This window comes from Pituophis catenifer, unplaced genomic scaffold (genome assembly GCF_029215685.1).
Source record: "Pituophis catenifer annectens isolate HBS135680 unplaced genomic scaffold, rPitCat1.0.hap2 SCAF_2, whole genome shotgun sequence".
Taxonomy (NCBI): domain Eukaryota; kingdom Metazoa; phylum Chordata; class Lepidosauria; order Squamata; family Colubridae; genus Pituophis; species Pituophis catenifer.
The window spans coordinates 169,762,140-169,782,633 of record NW_027256882.1 but is presented as its reverse complement, the minus strand read 5'-3'; the positions used below and the strand labels follow the sequence as shown (position 1 = coordinate 169,782,633).

Below are 20,494 nucleotides of genomic sequence, written 5' to 3'. Positions count from 1 at the left end.
AGCGGGGCGCATAGAATTATGGGTGTGGGCATGCGTGCGTGTGAACCTCCCTTGCCCCCCCCCTTCCTGGCACGTGATGGCAAAAAGGTTAGCCATCACTGTTCTAGACACTACATGAGCTTTGTGTATGTATGCACATGCAAGCGTTGTACACACACACACACACACATATCTGTACATAAATTACATCAGATCAAATTTGTTCTTTTTTTCCTGGGCATGTAGACACATTTCTGAACAAAGCTATGTACTCTATGACTATGTAGCCACTCATCATTTATTGCACATGCAATGCTTGAGGAGGTTCCTTGCTTTGTAGCATGCTAGCTTTCCATGTATTTATTTGGATAGTATAAATGAGAAAGTCTGAGGCTATGGATGCCCGGAGTGATAACAGAAGATGGTACCTCTGGATGCCATGCAGAGGACCTAGTTCCTAGGATGTGTCTATCTACTACCCTGTTTCCCCCAAAATAAGACATCCCCTGATAATAAGTCCAATCAGGCTTTTGAGTGCATGGCAATAAGGCCAAGCACTTATTTCAGGGTTTTAAAAAAATATAAGACAGGGTCTTATTTTTGGGGAAGCACGGTAGTAGGAAAAGGAAGGGATAAAGATACTGTTACTCCGCCAAACATGAAGATATGTTCTGGTTTCTGTCCTCTCAAAGGCCACACCTGGGCTCTAAATTGCTGTTTGCTCATTTATAGAAAAGGGGGCATTTCTGGAGTTCATGAAAAAGTCAGGTAGCTTTTCTAGGGTATCCACAAAAGAGCTGGTATCCACAGAGGTTCTCCGTTGGCAACTGATTTTTGTTTTTCTCATCTCAGTTATCTTCTTATAATGAGGATGTTGCAGAAGAAGCCAACAAGCAAAGCATATTCTTGGCTAATCTGCCCCATTTGCAGGGAAAAGTCATTGTGTTTCTGGACAGCTGTTCCTTCTTTGGAAAAGGGAAGTGTAATTCAGTAGTCTGGGAACTCTCCTGTATTTAAATTAGCTGGAAGAATAGTTCCCTGAATTGTTAGAAAGAAGATGCTGTAAGAACTGATTGAGACATGCTATTTGCCCAGAAGAGGAAGCAGGAAATGTATTTTGCTTGATAGCTGCATTGCTTTCAATTTCAAGATTTAGCTGGGCAGCTCATTGCTGCTTTGGCTTGGTGGGGCAGTTTCATCTCAGACCTGTATCTGGCACCAATAAACAGCATCACTCACAGAAGTGGAAGGATTACAGGTCATAGCGCAGCTTGCCTGGAAATATAGAGCTGCTGCCAATCAGTGCAATTGTTATTGATTTTAAAAAGCCTCCATTGCTATAGTCATCTTAACTGCTTCTGTCAGGAGCAGAGAGAAACTATTTCCATCTTTTTCTATGTTATTCTATGTTTTAATTTGTTAGGGCCAAAACTATTTAATTCGATTTTATCTGGTTTTTTAAATTTTTTGTATCTATGTATTTTATTGTTTGGCTGTTCACCGCCCTGAGTCCTTCGGGAGTAGGGCGGTATACAAATCAAATAAATAATAATAAAAATAATAATAATAATATTCTTCTGCAGCCTGGCGATGCTCTGCTGCCCTGTCATCAGTCATTCTAGCTGGGTATGCTGAATGTTGTAGAATCAGACCAACCCATTAGTCTGGGAATGCTGCTGTTCTACATAGTAAAGGCAGAGGCAGGCTGATCCTTTGAATGGTTTTTTTTTTTTTTGTTTTTTGTTTGCTATTTATACTGGGACTGTGCAGTGGTTTTGAGCTCCTTTGCATCAAAATTGTTTGCAGAGGAAACCTATGCATTTGTCAAAAGCCTGTTGCATGTTCAGAAGAGGAAGGGATTTGCTCTCAAATTTGCAAATTGATATGCTCTGAGTAAAGTGTCCACAACCACATCTGTAAAAATCAGAGGAAGGACATGGCATGGGTTAACATAAAATTTGAATAGGCTAATAATTCCTGAATGGATACTTGTAAGCATGTAAGTAATTAGCCCAGATTCACCGCCCCAAAGTTGAGCAAATTGGTAGACTTGCCACTCACTCCCCATCCAAACATTAATTGGCAACTTCAAAGGTTTCCCTGGTCTTCTTGAATATGGCACTTCATTTTTAAACCAGGCAGCTCTTCAAATACATGATGCCTGGCTATGTTTTGTGACTGGGGATTGATGGCCACCCCATGCAAGAAAACCAACTTGATGTGATGATGAAGCTGCTACTTAGAAACCAGGAAACTGTGGGTTCTAGGCATCCTGCAAGCTGGCTGGGTGACTTTGGACCAATCAGGGTCTCTCAGATGAACCCACTTTATGGGATTATTGTTGTGGGGAAAATAGAAGGCAGGAGTATTCAGTTCAGTATATTCACTGCCTTGAGTTGACTAAAACCATTTTTGCTTTTAAGAAAACATTGTGTGTATTGAGCTCTTGTGGCACCTGTGCTTTATGACTGTCACACTATAGCGAAGTGGGATTTACCGCTTGTTCAACCAACATTAAAAGTAATTGTAGCTTAGTCTGACGTGCGATTCCACTATTCTGCTTTGTAAATATAGTTATGGCTTAATGTGGTCTAGAACAGGGATGCCCAATCTTGGCAGCTTTAAGATGCATGGACGTCAACTCCCAGAATTCCCCAGCCAGCCATGTCCACTCGTAAAGTTGCCAAAATTGGGAACCACTTGGCCTAGACTCTAGAATGAGAAACTGTAGCCAATGGTATTTTTCCACTGCTGTTTCTAACCGGAGTGTCTAAGCCGTCAATATGAGATGCCTCTTTGGGAGCAAGTGCTAACCTCACTGACTCCCCTGTTTTTTTCTCCCTCCATCACCCCTGTTGGCAACCCACAGCCTTTCCCCATTCCAAAGGCAAGTTCATTTTTCAAGAGACGAATGGCCATCCTTGCAAAATTCAAACTCAAAGATCAAAGACTATAAAACTCATGGACAGCCTTGAGGCGGCAGACCAGATAAAAAACGTTTTCTTTCACATTTGTTTCCAAATAGGGGCAAAAGGGCAGACAAGAGAAAAGAGGTCTTGGGAAGTGGTGAAGGGGGGGGGGAGAGGCATGGCTGAATTTACAGTTTGACAAAATACAAAGGAGGATAGCAATATTGAAGGACGAATGGAAGATTTATATATTTTGTACTTCGCAGAGGGGACAAGTTTCCTTTGCCTCTGTGGTATGGCTGGGGAAGGAAGGGACCCCTCTCTAGAACAATAGCTCTTCTGCCGCAGTTTTCCAAGTATCTGAATAGTCAGCTTCTGGAGAATATGTGGAGGCAGGGGCGGTGGCAGGGAGAACCAAAATCTGCAAGTTGCCCATCTGGATTATCCATGTTGGAGATCACCCTGCCAGGATTAAGCCCTTTTATCTCATTATTTTGGCAGTAGGGAGGAGTGAAACATGTGCTTCTGTTTCCCTCTATTAAAATGTGTGTGGTTTAAAAGTACTTAATGGGATCCAGATTTGTAGAGTTGCATGCTTCTTTATTTATTTATAAGCTGCAAACGTCTCTGTGTTAATGGAGGGATACGTCTCTTGAACTCAGTGGGACTCGCTTTAGGGCTAGATTCATGAGAAGCCACTATAATCTTTTGCACTATACTTGTAATTTACTAACCCTTGTGGCCAGGTTTCAATCTGTGGGGCAAGGTTCAATTGATAGGGCCAAAACTACAGAGCCATATTCTTTGGTTTCTCCCCCTTTCTAAATGTTCTTTGAAGCTATTTTGGATTGTGTGTTTACAAAGACGAGTGTGATGGTAAACAAATAAAAGCATGACGTGGAAGTTCTCCTGGATCTACCGTAAAAATAAGTTGAATTTTCAAGGAAGCTTAGTCACTGATTTCTGTAGAAAGTCTTAGTCACATGATGTCCTTCATATCTGGTGTTCATCTTTTCAGTGTCGATTGGAGTTGTAGTCTAGCATTTTTGGAGACTGGAAAGACCAATATCTCAAATTGAAGCTTTAGGTTTGTATTGGGAAGATGCAAATTTCAGTCTAATCATTTTAGGTTATTGCTTTGGAGGTGGTGTAGAGAATGATCACATACAAGAGCTGCATTGGAGAAACAATCGGATAACATTTTTAACCGAAATAGAATGAAGAAAAATACCAAAAATAACATTTTCCTTTTTTAACATTAACCTTTATATTTCTTCCATTTCCCAGATTTTGATGCAACAAATATTGCATTCAATGGATTAAATGCCATTGCACTTTGTATCACCTCCATGGCAATATCATGAGGATTATTTGCATTTGTAATTAGCAAGGTAGAAATATAAATTGTTTGTCTCAGTAATTACATCATGAGCAAATGATGTAATTTTGCACTAATTGCATTGCCTTGTAACCTACTCTGATTTACTAAATTTCCCCTTCCCTTCTTCCATTAAAACAAGTTTCACTATGGCCCACCCTGGCTCTAATGGACTCTGGATAGAGTGCAACATAATACAAAAGCATTAAAAACATAAATAATAGAACACAAGAATAAAAAAAAAAGCTACTGTATCAAAAGCACCATTCACCTAACCTAAGGGCCAAACGCTTGCTGGAACAATGTTCCTCCTTTGAAAACCTTATAAAGTAGGATCTATGAGTACATTATACATAAAACAGGAGACTAATTCACTAAGAATATAATCTGAAGCATGTTTGCTACAAGAAAATGCTGCCGAATTTAGAAGGATTTATGTTGGAATAAGCACACAAAGAAGGGGCTATGCAAGTTTCTAACAATGCAATGTTTAATGGATTCAACAGTATACATTTCCTGTATCCAAACTTGGACTGGCAAAATCTTTTGGCTTCTGGAATACCCTTTTAGTATCCTAAATGGCAGTGTATTAAAGCTTGCCAGTGAAAAAGTTCTTTTTTTTTATTATTTTGGCACAATCAGGAAACTTGGATAAAGGTTCTAAGCTTTGAAAAGTCCAAATCTAAATAAACAGTGAATCAGGATGACAATAGTAACTCAATAAATTCTGTGTACCTGGGTTCTTTTTTTATTGTTTATAACTAGAATGATAATTGCAAGAGATTTTCTATTGTTCTTAAAATAGTGATACATTTTGGCTGTTATTTTCCTGAGCATACTTACTGGGAAATGGAAGTATAATTTGTTTCAGATGGTAACCTGAAACTAGGAACAGCTGTGACCACATGATTGAAGCTCCACCCACTTTTTAACCGGCCACAAACATACAAAAAGAGGTAGGATTTCAATCATGACTGTCATCTTGTTTTTCTTTTATCCTGCCTCTCTCCTGTGGATGTTTCTGAATTATTATGAAGTCAGCTTGGTGGAAGTTGATGAAGGAAGGTAAAAATAGACTGTTTCTAACAAATGACTTTTTTTTTTGGAAGAATACTGTTCTTCATAAATGTAATTAAGGCCAAAACACCTTTTGTATTCTTGCTTGCTATTTAATCTACACACATAAGATACATTGATGTTTGTTTTTCTTTACCATGAGTAGTTGTTACTCTTTGTCAGCTTCACTGCTTCTCCCACCTCTTCTTTGTTCTGTGATGAAGGTGGAAAGTCTTATCAATGTCACAGATGCCTTACACAGTTTTATGAGAGACAGGAGGGTGAAGTAGATATGGTTGTATGAAACTGAAATAGCACTAGCACTTAGACTTATATACCGCTTTACAGCCCCCTCTAAGTTTACAGAGTCACCATATTGTCCCCAACAATTTGGGTCCTCATTTTACCCAGCTCGGAAGGATGGAAGGCTGAGTCAACCTTGAGCCTGGTGAGATTTGAACTGCCAAATTGCAGTCAGCCAGCAGTCAGCAGAAGTAGCCTGCAGTACTGCACTCTAACCACTGCACCACCATGGCTCAATGACATGAATTTCATTAGAGACCAAGGTAGGACCATTTAACTATGATTAACAGGCAGCTTGTAAGTAGAATGTAAAGCCTTTGTGCTTTATCCCTATTTCCTGATCATTAAACACAAAAGAGGTTTGAAGATACAGCTGTCACCTATTAATTTGGTTAAATGTCCATTTAGAAATTGATGCATTTATTTTCCTTTTAAAGTAGAAGTTTGGGGGGATTTTAACTCTGATGAGGATTTGTACTTTTTTTTTTTTTTGCTATATATATTAGCAAATATATATAGCATATATATTTTTTTGCTATATATCTTTTTTTTTAAAAAAATAATCTGGCTCACCTGGACTGATCTAGATAACAAAACAGGGATATTGCCTTGTTAGTATTTGCATGGGAAGCCCTGTGGAAATACGCAGGGCTTAGGCTAGATTGGAAAGCGAAACAGGTGATGTGGAAAGAGATGACAAGCTATTGTGCCATACCATGAAACCTGCATGGATCTGAACCTGTAAATCACCAAGAACTGATCTAGATTAGAAGGCAATACCTTTAAAGTAATCCTAATTAGTAAATTCCATTTCAGATTAGGAATAGAGTAGATTATAGGTTTCATACATTAATGGCTGACGGAAGTGGATCGAGGGAGAAAGTTGATGTCTTTTCTCTACAGAAGTCCTTCTCCAGGTTATTACTTGCTCTAGGAAGAATTAAATGGCAGTTTCTTTTACAGGACAAAAACCATTTTAGGACTTTTGGGGGCAGAAATGGTGCTGAGACAGAAATAACTATTCTTTTCTCTGCTGCCATCCAAATTAAAGTATCATAGAAGAAGCCTTTTATGCTTGTATTGTTGGTCCAGTTGCAGATGCAGTCAAATTGAGCATTTCTCAATTTGTTTTGCTAATCTAGGAGCTAGAGCCTTGAACGGGGACTTTAACTATGAAAAGCAGCCCTTTAACCTTGATTATGCTATCCTTGCTTTTTATTTTAACATCCTGAGGTGTTTTTTTTTTTTTTTTAAATATATCCTTTTTTCCTGGAATGTTTTTTTCCCCCTGTTAATCACATCCTTGATGTGTAATTCTACTCTGACTGGGATATTCCAATCAAGCTGTCTTTGCACGCCATGTTTTTCTCCAGGAGTATAAATAGCAGTGTGAGAACCTCCTGTGCTAATTTTATGATTCTTTCGCTGATGTGTAGCTTTCGTTTCAGTTTTGATGAGTAGGTCAGAGCAAATGTCAGTGAGGTGACCACTTGAAAGGAAGTGTCGCTAGTGACTGATTCCCTTGGAGGTTGGGTACAGGAAATGACAGTAATGAAACAAAGCGTACATGGATTCTTTATTTGGGAAGAATTAACAGAGACAGTGAAATCTTACTGCTTAACATCCTATGTGATTTTGAAACCTTCCTTCTGATTCCATGGCCTTCAATTTCCTGATCCATATTCTCCCCCAAAATAAGAATGGATTTGTATGCACTGTAGGATAATATCATTCGTGTGGTTTTAGTTTACCAAACTCTGTGAACCCGGCCAGTGTGGTTTGTGTATGATGGTTAATGGTTTACTGTTATGAATAGGCTGGAACACAATGGCTTTTTCAAGAAAATGAAACTAACAGGAATTTTCATGGTGTGTGAATTCAGCCATTGTTTGCTCAGACACGGTTTAAACCACAATTGTCTGACATTAGGCCATAAGCCATAGTGCTTGAGTTCACAGCATGTGAAGCAAAACCATATTATATGAATTAAACATTCATATTCAGCTGTAGTTATTCCTGCAGCAAAATCATCCAGTTATTCGATTGAAAGAAAGAGAGAGGGTGGCAGAAAGAGAGGATTTGGGGGGCGGGGGGGGAAGGAACAACATAAAAATAGTTCAGATAAACATAGCTCACCAAACTTCTTGCTAAATGAAAATGTAGAGATATTTCATGTAACTTAAAGAGCGATGAAGAAATGTGTTTATTTGTTTAAACACGTTTCAGCTTCGTTTATAGTCTTGCAATAGAGGCTCAGCAAGTCATTCTCAAGGCAAAATGCTACAGTAGGAATTTTTTTCCTACCTGGTTCCTTAACCCACCAACCTCTCTCTGTTGTCGCTCTCACTTTTTCTGAGAGCAACAAAGAAAGGCTGTAGCAAATCCTTCCTGAACCTGAAGCATTTCAGATGCATTGCACAAAATGGCTGGGGTTTGAGGAAATTGTAATACAGGCTCAGAGGAGATTTGGCTTTTGAAATCTACAATATACCAAGTTAGGGAATGTTACGCTCAGAGCCTGTAAGGTTGGAGGGATGATGATTTCAATACTATCCCCCATGTGATTGGTTCAATTCCGTGAGCGAGAGATCTGAGCCCCTGCAGACCCAAACAATGATCCAATGCTGATTTCTTCCCTTACTTAAAGCAATTGGTTTCTCTGGTTGACTCCCCAGCACTGAAACGAGGATGGAAAGATCTCACTTTTACGGTTTCTTTACGTGCCTTTAAACATAGCAGTTGATTGCAATTGATTGATATTAATTCTTATCCTAATGGAATAGAAGGCCAACTCTTTACAGCTTCATTATTCTTGCCATGGGTTATCCAGTTAACTCACAACTTTTGGAGTTTTTCACGTGCAATAGTCCCATATAAGCTGACTAGTACTTGTGATTGATAAATCTGTATCATGTAAATACAATTTTAAGTTCCTACATCATGCTGAAGCATTAATGTAGTGTTAATTGGTGTTGGCCTAAACTGATGGGCAAATCAAACTGCTTCACTAAAGTATTAGTTTAATATGGTGTATAAACAAATCATAATGAAGAGAATTATCACTTAGTACAGGTAGTCCTCGACTTACAGCAGTTCATTTAGTGACCATTCAAAATTACAACAGCACTGAAAAAAGTGACTTATGGCCATTTTTCACAGATGCGACTTTTGCAACAGCCCCATGATCATGTGATCAAGATTCACATGCTTGGCAACTGACTCATACTTATGACCATTGCTGTGTCCCAAGGTCATGCGATTTTGCCACCTTTTGACAAAGCAAAATCAATGGGGAAGCCAGATTCACTTAAGAACTGTCTTGCTAACTTAACCACTGCAGTGATTCACTTAACAACTGTGGCAAGAAAGGTCTTAAAATGGGACAATAGTCACTTGACAAATGTCTCACTTAACAACAGAACTTTTGGGCTCAATTGTGGTCATAAGTTGTACCAGATGTAAGCCAAATCATAGACTTGGCATTTAGCTGAACTAAAATTTTATCTATCTACCAGATTGATTTTCTTCTTGAGATTCCAGGGAACAAGATAAATTCAATTTTTACTGATAAGATAAATTTCAATTTACAAATTCACTGTTTTATGACAACGTTTAAATACAATTATACTACAGAAGAAAGAAATAGAAGAAAATAGAAGGGAAACTGTCTCGTCTGGTAAAGATCTCACATGAGACAAAATCAGTAACAAATGCTACTTTTCAAAGGTTTGATACATGCACATTTCCTGCAAGCTTTTAGGATAGAGGTTTTCCTCCACTTAAAACAGTTCACTTAGTGATCATTCAAAGTTAGAACAGCACTGAAAAAAGCGACTTATGACCGTTTTTCACACTTATGACTGTTGCAGCATCCCCCATGGTCCCTTGATTTACATTGAGATGCTTGACAATTGACTCATATTTGTGACATTTGCAGTGTCCTGGGGTCACATGATCAATCCCGTTTTGCAACCTTCTGACAAAGTCAATGGGGAAACCAGTTTCTCTTAACAACCATGTTACTAATTTGACAACTGCAGTGATTCACTTAACAAAAGTGTTGAGTGAAGAAAAGTTGTAAAACGGGACAGAACTCACTTAACAAATTTCTCACTTAGCAACATACATTTTGGGCTCAATTGTGGTCTTAAGTTGGGGACTACCTGAAGTGTTACATGATTGACTTCATTTAGTAGAAAGACTCTATTTCCCCAAACTCAACTTTTTGCTTTGCTAAGTATTGTCTGAATTTACACAACCCACTAAACCAGCGGTCACCAACTGGTGGTCCTTGGACCACTGGTGGTCCACAAGAAAATTTTGGTGGTCCGCAGAAAAATTATTTGCATGTTTTATATTGCACTAAATCAAAGGTCCTCGAACTATGGCCCCTGGGCTGGATAGGTACAATGAGCGTTTGTGCTGCTGCAGAGTCTCCCCCGTTCAGGGGCCTGTTTGTGTAGGTTGGAGGGGGGCAGAAATTCCAACTCGGGGTCTGCTTCAGCCTCCTGGTACAGGGCTTTGGGCGAAGGCTGGAGGAAAGTGCTGCTGGTGGTGAAGAGCCGGAGGCCCTTGTTCCAGTGGAACTGCCTCATGGCCTGGAATTGGCTGACCATCTCAGCCTGCTGAACCACCAGGCACCAGTACCTGGCCTTGCACTCCCTCAGGTCTTCCCTCTGCTTGGAAAGCCTATGCTCGTAGTCCTCAGTGAGATGCTTCTGCTGAGCCTCCTTCTCGGCCAGATCCAATTTGAACTGAGTAATCTGTTTTGCCAACTCTTTCTCATGGTGGCTGCTTAGCTCCAACAACTGCTTCCTGTTGGGGCCCTAAGGAGTCCAGGTGGGCAGGCGAGGAGGGGAGGGGCGAGTAGTGGCCAGTGAGGTGCCCCTCAACACGAGTGACATCGAGTTGGCCATGCCCACCCAGTCACATGCCCATCTAGCCAGTCATTAGGCAGATCATATTAGTGGTCTGCGGGATTTAAAGTTATGAATTTAGTGGTCCCTGAGGTCAGAAAGGTTGGTGATCCCTGCACTAAACTATGGTTTTCATACATAAATTGGGTTCATACAATACTTTTAACTACCAGTACTGTAAAACCAACATGACCCACATTATGCCTTAGTGAGATATAAATGCATCAAATTATAGTTTATTCAACAAATCTTCATTACAGCATCTCTTAGTATGAACTCTGATCTCGGTTCACCATATCTATTGAAATAGTTCTTTCTACCAGTCATTGTGTACCAAAGGGTACAGTGGTACAAAAATTGTATCACTTCAATTGTACAAATTGAATTTAGAATGCCCTTCCCAGTAAACTGCAGGCTCTTTCCTAACATTTAATAAGAGATGGTAGTTAAAAATTAAATTAAAAAAACAGTGTATCTCAGCACTCTCTAGACTTGTGTTTGGTTTGATTCTAAAGGAGAATTAAAACTTAAGAATTCATTATTATTCCTGCAGTGCAGGAATATGGACCATCCATTTTTAAAAATAATAATACAAGCAGTCCTCGTTTAACAACCAGAATTGGGTCTGGCAACTCGGTTTTTAAACGAAGTGGTTGTTGCTAAAGTGAAACTTGCTTACCATCTTACTGCAGCTTTCCTTTGCTTTACAGGTCATAAATATGAGGAAAAGTTACTTTTTCCTCATTGTAACTGTAAACGGTCATTACTGGAAATGGTGATTGAACGCGGTCTACCTGTAAGCAACATATTCCAAGTCATATCAATGGGAAGGTTCTGAATAAATTCTGATTAAAATTATCAGGCCTTTAATCACAACTCTCTTGGTCGGCAGACCCTGAGCGAGCTTCAATTCAGACTACTGTCCACACCATGTTGTATTTCAAGCCTTGTGAGCAAAGCCTGCCGAACTTCCCGGCCTTGCTTTTTAGGCCACAGAATATCATACCTGATCTTGCACTTTAAAATCTTAACTCCCTGCCCATTACCTCGAAGTAACCGCGAGAGCAGCTTTAGAAACTATCCTCTTTCCGTATCTGGGAAAAAAAAAAAAAAAAAAAGCTGCCAAAGCGCTTCGAACAGAGTCGTCGCCAATCGCGGGGCGCGTTCCCACATTTCCCGCAAAAGTTAAACTCGGGTTGTGAAAGTAGCGCTTGAATTCGGTTGAATTAGATCGGCGTCCTTTTGACTCTCACGTTTGGGAAGGAGGCGGGCGCTTCGCTCCCGAGCGCCAGATGGAGCACTTGAACAGCAAACTTTCCGAGGGCCCTGCCATTGGTCGAGGTTGGGCCAATCGCGAGCGCCCTCGGCAAACAATGCAACTTTCTCCCCCCTGCTCAGTGCGGGTTCCTTTCTTTCTATTTTTTTCCTCCTCCTCTTTTTTTTTTTTCCTCCTCCTTCCTCTGCTTTTTCTTCATTTCCTTTTCTGTTGTTCCCTGTTCGCGCGGTCCTCCTCCGGCGCCTTGGTTCCGATCGGCTGCGCGGGTGGGGAGGAGAAACGACGCGGGGGCCGGGCGCAGGTGGATCCGCCTGGAGTGGCGTTAGCGGCTGTTGCTTCTTGAGTGATGGAGCTGGCAGGGATTGCCGAGCCTCGCCGCTGATCTCTAGCGCCCGCCAGGAGGATTGCCCCCCCCCCCCCAAATCATGGCTCGCTGCCCTTCTTGACCCGTGGCGTGTGAACCCAGCAAAGAAGCTTAACGGATCTCTCCTGCGCGCTCCCCACCCGAGGGGAGGCAGCAGCTGGGAGGAGGGTCCACCCATGCCAGGACTGCACCCAGCGTTGGGCACCGCCGCTAAAACGAGCAACAGCGGTAGCAGCTCCTCCGGCGCTCACGACTCCGATTCTCTTTTCTCCTCCCCAGATGGAATTAAAGGGCGAACGGCAGAGGAGAAGGGCGTGAGCCTGGCCGAGAAGAGCGGCGCCTCTAGCCAAGGTAAGAGCCGACTCGAGCCGGCGGCGGATCCCTCCTTGGGGGAACGATGACAGCAACCCGCTGCGAAGGGAAACGAAAAGAAAAGAAAAGACTGAGCCCAAACGGGGGCGGGGGGAGGAAGGGTTCGGGGAGGGGGCTCCCCTTTCCTGCCTTTCCTGCGCCTCGTGACTCGCCCAGGAAAAAGGGGTGGTGGTGGGATTGAGTTTTTCTTTCTCCGAGGACGGGAACGGGGCAAGGCCTCGAAACGGCTCAGAAAGCAAAGCAGCCTAGAAAAGCGGAGTGGGGCGGGGGTAGGTAGGTGGGTGGAAGCCCCGTTGGGCTGGTTAGAGACCGAAGGCTGAAGTCCCGTCCCCCCCGCCCCAACAACTTGCGCGTTTTCTGGAACCCGCAGGAATCGCTTTTCAGTTCGGTGGGACTTCACTTTCCACGAAGAACCTAAGCGATTGGAATGCCGGTGGTTCGAATCTGTTGCTCAGCCATCCATCCATCCCCAGCGGTGAAGGAATGGGATATGCTGGGGGGGGGGGGGGTGATGGAAGCTGATAGTTCGTCCACCTCTGGAATCTGCCCCAGTTGAGGGAGGCTGTGATAATTTCTTTCTTTTCCTTTCACCCCACCCTATCCTACCCTCTGCCTAGACATCTATAATGCAAACACATAGTATTGCCTTCAGTCCTTGTAACAGAGTCTGGTGGGTGTTCCTTTTCAGCTAAATTTAATTGACTTGTTCTGGTCCAGGAAATCCAAGCAATATCACGCTTTAGTTTTACTTTGTTGCATAAAACTTGACTCACTGGCCCCAGCCGTCTGAAACTCTTATGTTGATTTCATGCATTAGCATTTATATTATACTTTAAAGAGTTTGAAACACTTGATAGAACTCGTTTATTTTTGTTCCCTAGCTTCTCTCCATTTGTTTCTTTTTTATGTTTGTAGCTCGCCATAATTCAGGTTTTGTTTTATTGATTTGGAAGACGGAAAGGTCTTGTCTTTCAGGTAATTGTCCCTTATTGTCATTAGTAACACAGGCACAGCGCTTAAACATTTACTTACCCTTTGGGGGCTATGTAAGATAGTATGATAATCATCAAGGGATTTATTTGCTTTGGACTTCTTTTGCTTCACCTGAATATAGTGTCCTCCTTACACCAAGGCCTGACTGGTCTCTTTGTTCTACTCCCCTATCCTGCCTGGTCTAAAAAGCTGAATTTCGATTTGGCTTCAACCTGCTTTGAAACTACTGGTGGAAAGGTTGTGATTTTCCCAAACAGGTGCAATTACAATACCCATTATTGGGACGGGGTGACAGTTGAAGTGCAGTATGTCTAGAGGTTGCCAAGTAGATAAAAGCGTTGATCAGATATGCAGTCCATGTCATTTTTCCTGTGTTTGGGGTTTTAGAGGAACATGTGCCTTTTCGGAATGAAAAATTGTAGCTAATCATAGTTTTGCTTTTCCTAAGAGATTTTCTGGTTATTTCCAGCTTCTGTCGATTAGTAGATTTTTAAAAATCCTTCTGTTTTTTAAAAAAAGTCTTCAGTATGCACATACAAATACATGCTTTACCGAGACTGCCTTCTTGATAAGGAGAAAGTATTCCTACTCTGCTGTGTTAGCACAAGCTCTCATCTTCTATGGCTTGTGTTGAGGCTGTTCCAGTATATACAAGATAGGTCAGGGTAGATTGTTGCTGTTGTTGCAGGCTTGAGAAGGAGTATATGAGTGTTAGTCTTGCCTGATACTTGATTTTTTAATTTGGTGGTAAAGAAAAAGTCAACATACTTCAGGCTTTGGTAAGTGTTGGGTGTGTTCTTAGTAGAGAGAAATGTGATGCTTTATTGTTAAGGTTGTTATGGATTCTTAAACAAGATACATTTCCAACGGTCAGGTGGTCAAGAAGAAGGATCTTCAGAAATCTGGAGAACCTCTTCCTAGAGATGAGAGTTTGTAAGGACCCATTATTGAGCAACATGCCTGGAGGCATTCAGTGGATGCTCTGGGCCTCGTCTTGTGCTACATGGGCCTAGCGAACTATGCAATTAAAAATTAAAGCATGGGAGAAAAGGGGGGGGGGCAGTGAGAACCAACCCAGTCATTCTATGGCAAAAATGAACGCATATGTTCTCCTGCTATTAATGAAGTGTAACAGCCTGATTTCCTCTCAGAACATCTACATTTAAGAGGATTTTGATAACTAGGCTGAGAAACATTTCAACAAAGTTTTTGGGATCTGCTTGTTGGAATAGATATGGTATTAGATGAGGTTTTTAAATGCAATCACTGTGGCTAATAGAAGGCAGATGTTACTGGTGGCTCATACCAATCATTCCTTTTCGGAAAAAAGGGAAGATCGTAATAAATTCAAGAATGGGAGAGGCTTCTGGTTATCTTGCTTGTATTCCCAGTACGTTTCCCTCTCTATCAGGTAAACTGATAAAACAGTGCATCTAATATTTTCAAATTGCCCATCTACAAGATACACGGACATATTTAATTAAAACCTGCTTGCATAATGGGATGATTCTGGGGTTTTTTGGCATCTGGCGGTGATATTCAACCATGAGCTCCTCAAGGGCAGAGATCAAAGTAGCAGTGAAAATCTTAGGGGCTTCCCCAACATGTTTCATATTTTCAACTACCTGTTCCCCATCCTAAGTGTCAGATGCTGATACGATTTGTTCTCACCTCAAGTAGAATTATATGGGGTGTTAGTGGTTTTTGGAGACCTGATTGTTGTTTAACCAAAGAGCCTAAACGAAAGCTCAAAATCCGGTCCTAAGATTCTAGACTTCAGTCGTAGGCTTCTCTTCTCAACCTGTATGCCTTCCTCACTGTTCTTCCCCAGCAACTGGAATTCACAGATCTCTTATCTCCTGTTTTCATAAAACTGTTCTGGCTAGTGCCTAGCCTATTAGTGCTTTCATGGTAGGCTTTTATTTTGCAGTTGCTTTACTTCTGGTCAAAAATGTTTTCATCTCCTGCTCTTAACTTTTCTCTGTTTCCTCACTTTTTCTGCCATTTTTTTAAAAAATTCCACGTTAAAAGGGGTAGGGGGAAAACTCAGAATAGCTGTGTAACATCTTTTGATTGGCAGTATAAAGAGACCTGTATCTGAAAATTTTGCAGATTCTAAGCCACAGGTGTACAACCTAATTGGGACTCTTTTGACCATGATGCAAAAAAACAAAAACAAAAACAGTGGCATGGTTCCCTTCTATTCTGAAGTGAGAAACAGATGATATGTACATCTTAATCGCTAAAAAAAAAAGCCATGTTACAATAAAAAGGGTCCTTGGCCTTATAAAGAAGGATGCTCCCAAATCCCAACCTTGGGATGCAACCCCAACTATCTTGAGACTCTAATGTCTCCTACTACTACTAGAATTGTGTACAGGCTGTTCTTGATTTATGACCACAATTGGAGCCAGAACTTCCATAGCAAAGCAATGCAGTTGTTAAGCAAGTTGTGTCCAATTTTATGACTTTTTTTTTTTTTTTTTACTGTAGTCATTTATTGAATTTCATGGTTATTAAGTGAATCCAGTTTCCCCTATTTACTTTGTCGGAAGCATCTTGAGAAGGTTGCAAATGGTGATCAAATGATCCCAGGATGATGCAACCATTGTAAATACATGCCAGTTGTCGAACCTCTGAATTTTGATCACCTGACCATGGGGGTGGGGAACCCTGCAGTCTGCAGATTGGTTGTAAATTCCAGCTTGGTGGAGGGGGAGCCCTAAGCAAGAAAAGCTGAAACCTAATAGAATTTTTCCCCTCTATGTTGGTAAACTTATTTTGCATTTTTATCTCAATAGCTAGGTTCAGTCTTGATCAGTGGTGAAATCCAAATTTTTTTACTACCGGTTCTGTGGGCGTGGCTTGGTGGGTGTGGTGTGGCTTGGTGGGTGTAGCAGGGGAAGGATACTGCAAAATCTCCATTCCCACCCCACTCCAGGGGAAGGATACTGCAAAACACGCATTCCCTCCTCACTCCTGGGGGAAGGATATTGCAATATCCCCATACCACCCCACTCTGGGGCCAGCCAGAGGTGGTATTTGCTGGTTGTCTGAACTACTCAAAATTTCCACTACCGGTTCTCCAGAACCTGTCAGAACCTGCTGGATTTCACCCCTGGTTTCCTGCCTCAGCAGGGGGTTGGACTAGAAGACCTCCAAGGTCCCTTCCAACTCTGTTATTCTATTCTAAAAGGGACTTCTAAATAGGAATGCATTGGATGGTGCTGCTAGCTTTGTAATATGCTGGGAGAAGGGAGACTTCTGCTTCTCTTGTTTCTTTGGTGGAAAGGTTGGAAAAGGCTCACATAATTTTGTTTTTCTTGATGTGAGTTAGCTCTGGAGGAACCCTGTCATCCTCTTCATGCCTACTTGAAAGAAATTCAAGAAGTGTTGCAGTGTCTTTGGCTCTTGCTTCATCCTTGTCTTTCCCATGCATATGTTGGCTGCAATTGCTTCATCAAGTTTACTCCTCTTCTCCAGCAGTCCCAGAATGGGCCCAAGCAAACAGCTTCCTGTGCTTGCAGTCTGGTTGGGTAAAGAAAGCAAAAGAAGATATATCCAATCCAGGAATGGGAAACTCACAGACCTTCTGAAGTTTCTGGACTCTATCATAAGCTATTAAAAGTATAGGAACTCCTCCCCCTGTATCTCTTCCTTAAATCAGAAAATAATCTCATTGCATACCATTAGCCCATCCATATGTTCAGACAAAGTAATCTTCATCTGATGCTAGATCATCGGCAGAGTTGTCCTTCAGAGCTGAAGTTCAAAACTGAAATAACTGAGACTTTAAAAATTGAATTCCAAAAGAAGAAGAAGAAGAAGAAGAGGAGGAGGAGGAGGAGGAGGAGGAGGAGGAGGAGGAGGAGGAGGAGGAGGAGGAGGAGAAGGAGAAGGAGAAGGAGAAGGAGAAGGAGAAGGAGAAGGAGAAGGATGACCGTTGAATAGCATGTCATTTTCACTCCAGATTTCTTGTTTATAATTTATAAACCGGAACAGGGATCCTTAGAATAATAGATGTTCATGGAGAATTTCACCCAGGCACTTAAGGAAAGGGTTGCTGTTTAGTGATAGAGTACCTGCTTTGAATGCTAGAGGATACAAATTAGTCTGTAGAAGAATATGTGGAAGAGCTGGTGCTAGGCCACACAAACTCTCATGATCTGACTCAGCGTGGATATTATTTTTTCTAGCCAAGCTTGGGGGTATGATGACCTCTTTATTTAACAATCTGCCTCATGAATATATCAGATTACTTGCCAGCTCAGCAGGTTTTTTTTTTTTTTAATGTCATTGATATGCTGCATCCCATGTCCTTTTTTCTACTATATCCTTAGTTTATGGGTTAGGTCAGCCTTTTTCCAAACAAAAGCTACTTTTAAAAGTTCTCAGATTTCATATATAGCCACAATCTAAAATAATTGATAATAAACCTGGGGATATGAGCGATTCTTCCTCTCTCTTTAAACCCTGGCTAGTTCTACATCTGTGACTATCAAACTTGGGAGGTACAGTTTTCAGATAAGCTTTGTGTACGAGAAAGAATCTGCTGAGCTGGCATTATTTTGCATATTCCAAAACTGCATTTCCAGAAACACAGCTCTCGATTGAGGGTAACCAGATGCAAAAGAAGCACAGCTTTCACTAATAGGGAATTTCCACAAATACTGTCCATCTGGTCATTCGGACTGTTATAGAGGCTGGGATGCTCTATAAAATTATTAAAGGTGTAGACGTCTGGTGCTGTTCTGACAGTGGGCAACAAGGGAGTGGGGAAAGCTACTTATAACGATGCCCCCACAAACATACCATGTCTGATTCTGCATTAGCTGTGTTGGCTTCGGGGTCTTTCTCTCCCGGCTCACACAGAAATTTTGCTGATGCATGATATGGAAGCCGCTGTGTTCATTTGGAGGGAAGCTTAGGAAACTTCTCTGCAGAGAAGCCCAAAACAGAAGAGTGGCATCTTAGAGGCTTCATTGTTGTGGATGTTGCTGTATCAGTGATCTTTCATGCTGGAGAGGCTGGGGAATTCCATTGTCATGGCAATTCTGTGAGGAACATGCGTCAGAAGCACTCTCTGTGTTGTGTCTGGTATCTGTGGTTCCCTTCTTAGGCTTAGGTTGCTAGAAGCTTTGATCCACTTTGGGGATCAGGGATCAGATGATGTCTCTGGGGTCTGTTAACAACAAAGACGTCACCCGCTTCATTTGGTAAACTCTTGGAGAGAGACATCCAAAATGAATGACAGAGCAGAAAGCTTGATTCCACATTCCTTGAGTTTAGCAGTTTATTCAGTGCCAATACTACTAACCAGAAATGTGTAGGCTGTTTTCCATGAGTTGGAATGGGGTTGGGGAGAGAAAGATAAAGAATATGGCATGATTTTGTTTTGTTTCAGTTTTGGGTGATGTTTAGAAGGGGAGTGTTATGTCCTTTATGTTGATTTTATCTATGAAAAGAAAATATCCCAGGTCTGAGTTTAATCTGCCAGTAAAGCTCCTTCCTTCCTTTCTTCCTCCCTCCCTCTCCCCCCTCCCTCCCTCCCAGGGGGGGGGTAATTAAGAATCAGTGGTAGGTCCAGTGGTGAAATCTAAAATTTGTTACTACCAGTTCTGTGGGCGTGGCTTGGGGGCGGGCAGGTTAATGTGACTGGGTGGGCATGGCCAATTTTTTTAAAAAAACATTTAAAACCATTTTTTCTACAACCTCTTTGGGGAAGAAGTTGTAAAAAAATGCTTTCAAAAGGCTCTGACGATCCCAGCTGAGTTGCCTGATCGTCAGAGGGTTTTTAAAAGAGCCATTTAAAAGAAAAAAAGCCTCTGATGATCGTGCGGCTCAGCTGGGCATGGGGGGGGGCAGGGATTTTTGCTACCAGTTCTCCGAACCACCTGCCTCCATCGTTACCAGATTGGGCGATCCAATCCAAACCGGGAGCATTTCACCCCTGGGTAGGTCACATGACTTGTTTCAGAGGTTCTGCAATTGGCATCTCTAGGTACAGCTAAGAACTGCTTGGAAGTCTTGAGAGTCATATGCAACCAGTCTACACCATTTTGGACAAAATGGACCAGAGGTCTCACATATTAAGAGGCAAAAATGGACCAGAGGTCCACATATTGCCTACTTTCCATCAAGAAATTCAAAATGATACAAAGTTGTTTCCAGGCGAAAGGAACCATGTAAGCCTTGATCTGGTTAATACGGTATGATCGTAGAAGAAGGTTATGACAAACTACTTTCATTTTGCTGCCAAAAACTGCATGGAGTTGATATCCATGAAGTGACAAGGAGTTAGACTTTATGAAAATAACTTGTAACTCCAGACAGACTTTTTATATGGGCTCCACTCAGACTCAGGCCCACTTATCTTGTGGGCAGGGTGGATAAAAATCAATGATTTTTTTAAAAAAATAAAAAAAAATCTGATTTTTTTGATTTAAATCGGATTTTTTTGATTTAAATCGGATTTTTTTGATTTTTATCGAATTTATTTTAATAAAAAATTTTGGGGGTAAAAATCTATCGTAAGATAGTTTTCTGTTTAAGATACATAAATAATTTAGTTTATTCAGCATGAAATGGAGCTTAGTTATGTAGCATGAGGCTGTGTATTCTGCAACACTGGGACTATCGGTGAGTCAACAGTGGGTCAAAGGAGTAGCAGAGATGACAGTTGCTCTTTAAAAATTATGATTTAAATCGAGTTGATTTAAATCAAGCCTTTTTACTAGTGATTTAAATCATGATTTAAATTGTGATTTAAATCAACTCGATTTAAATTAAATCCACCCTGGATTTAATTTAAATCCTTGTGGGTCATATAATCACAGATTTGAGAGCTGTTCAGACAACAGGACACGAACGGTATTTATCTCTAAATACTCCTTTATGTCAGGGGTTCCCAACCCCCAGGCTCTGGCCCACTAACCTGTACCTTTTTTG

At 41.3% G+C, this 20,494-nt stretch overlaps 1 protein-coding gene across 3 annotated transcripts in view; it reads left to right on the top strand.

Annotated features, from left to right (window-relative positions):
* Window positions 1–20,494, top strand: part of HDAC7 (histone deacetylase 7) — a 236,173-nt gene that overhangs the window by 79,414 nt on the left and 136,265 nt on the right. For 2 of the 3 annotated variants that reach the window (XM_070938018.1, XM_070938020.1), the window contains exon 1: window positions 12,270–12,532. In XM_070938018.1, the coding sequence (XP_070794119.1) occupies window positions 12,358–12,532 (175 nt within the window). In that variant the 5' untranslated portion in view covers window positions 12,270–12,357. Of the gene's footprint in view, window positions 1–12,269; window positions 12,533–20,494 lie in introns of those variants that run through there. The other variant, XM_070938019.1, reaches the window with a different exon arrangement.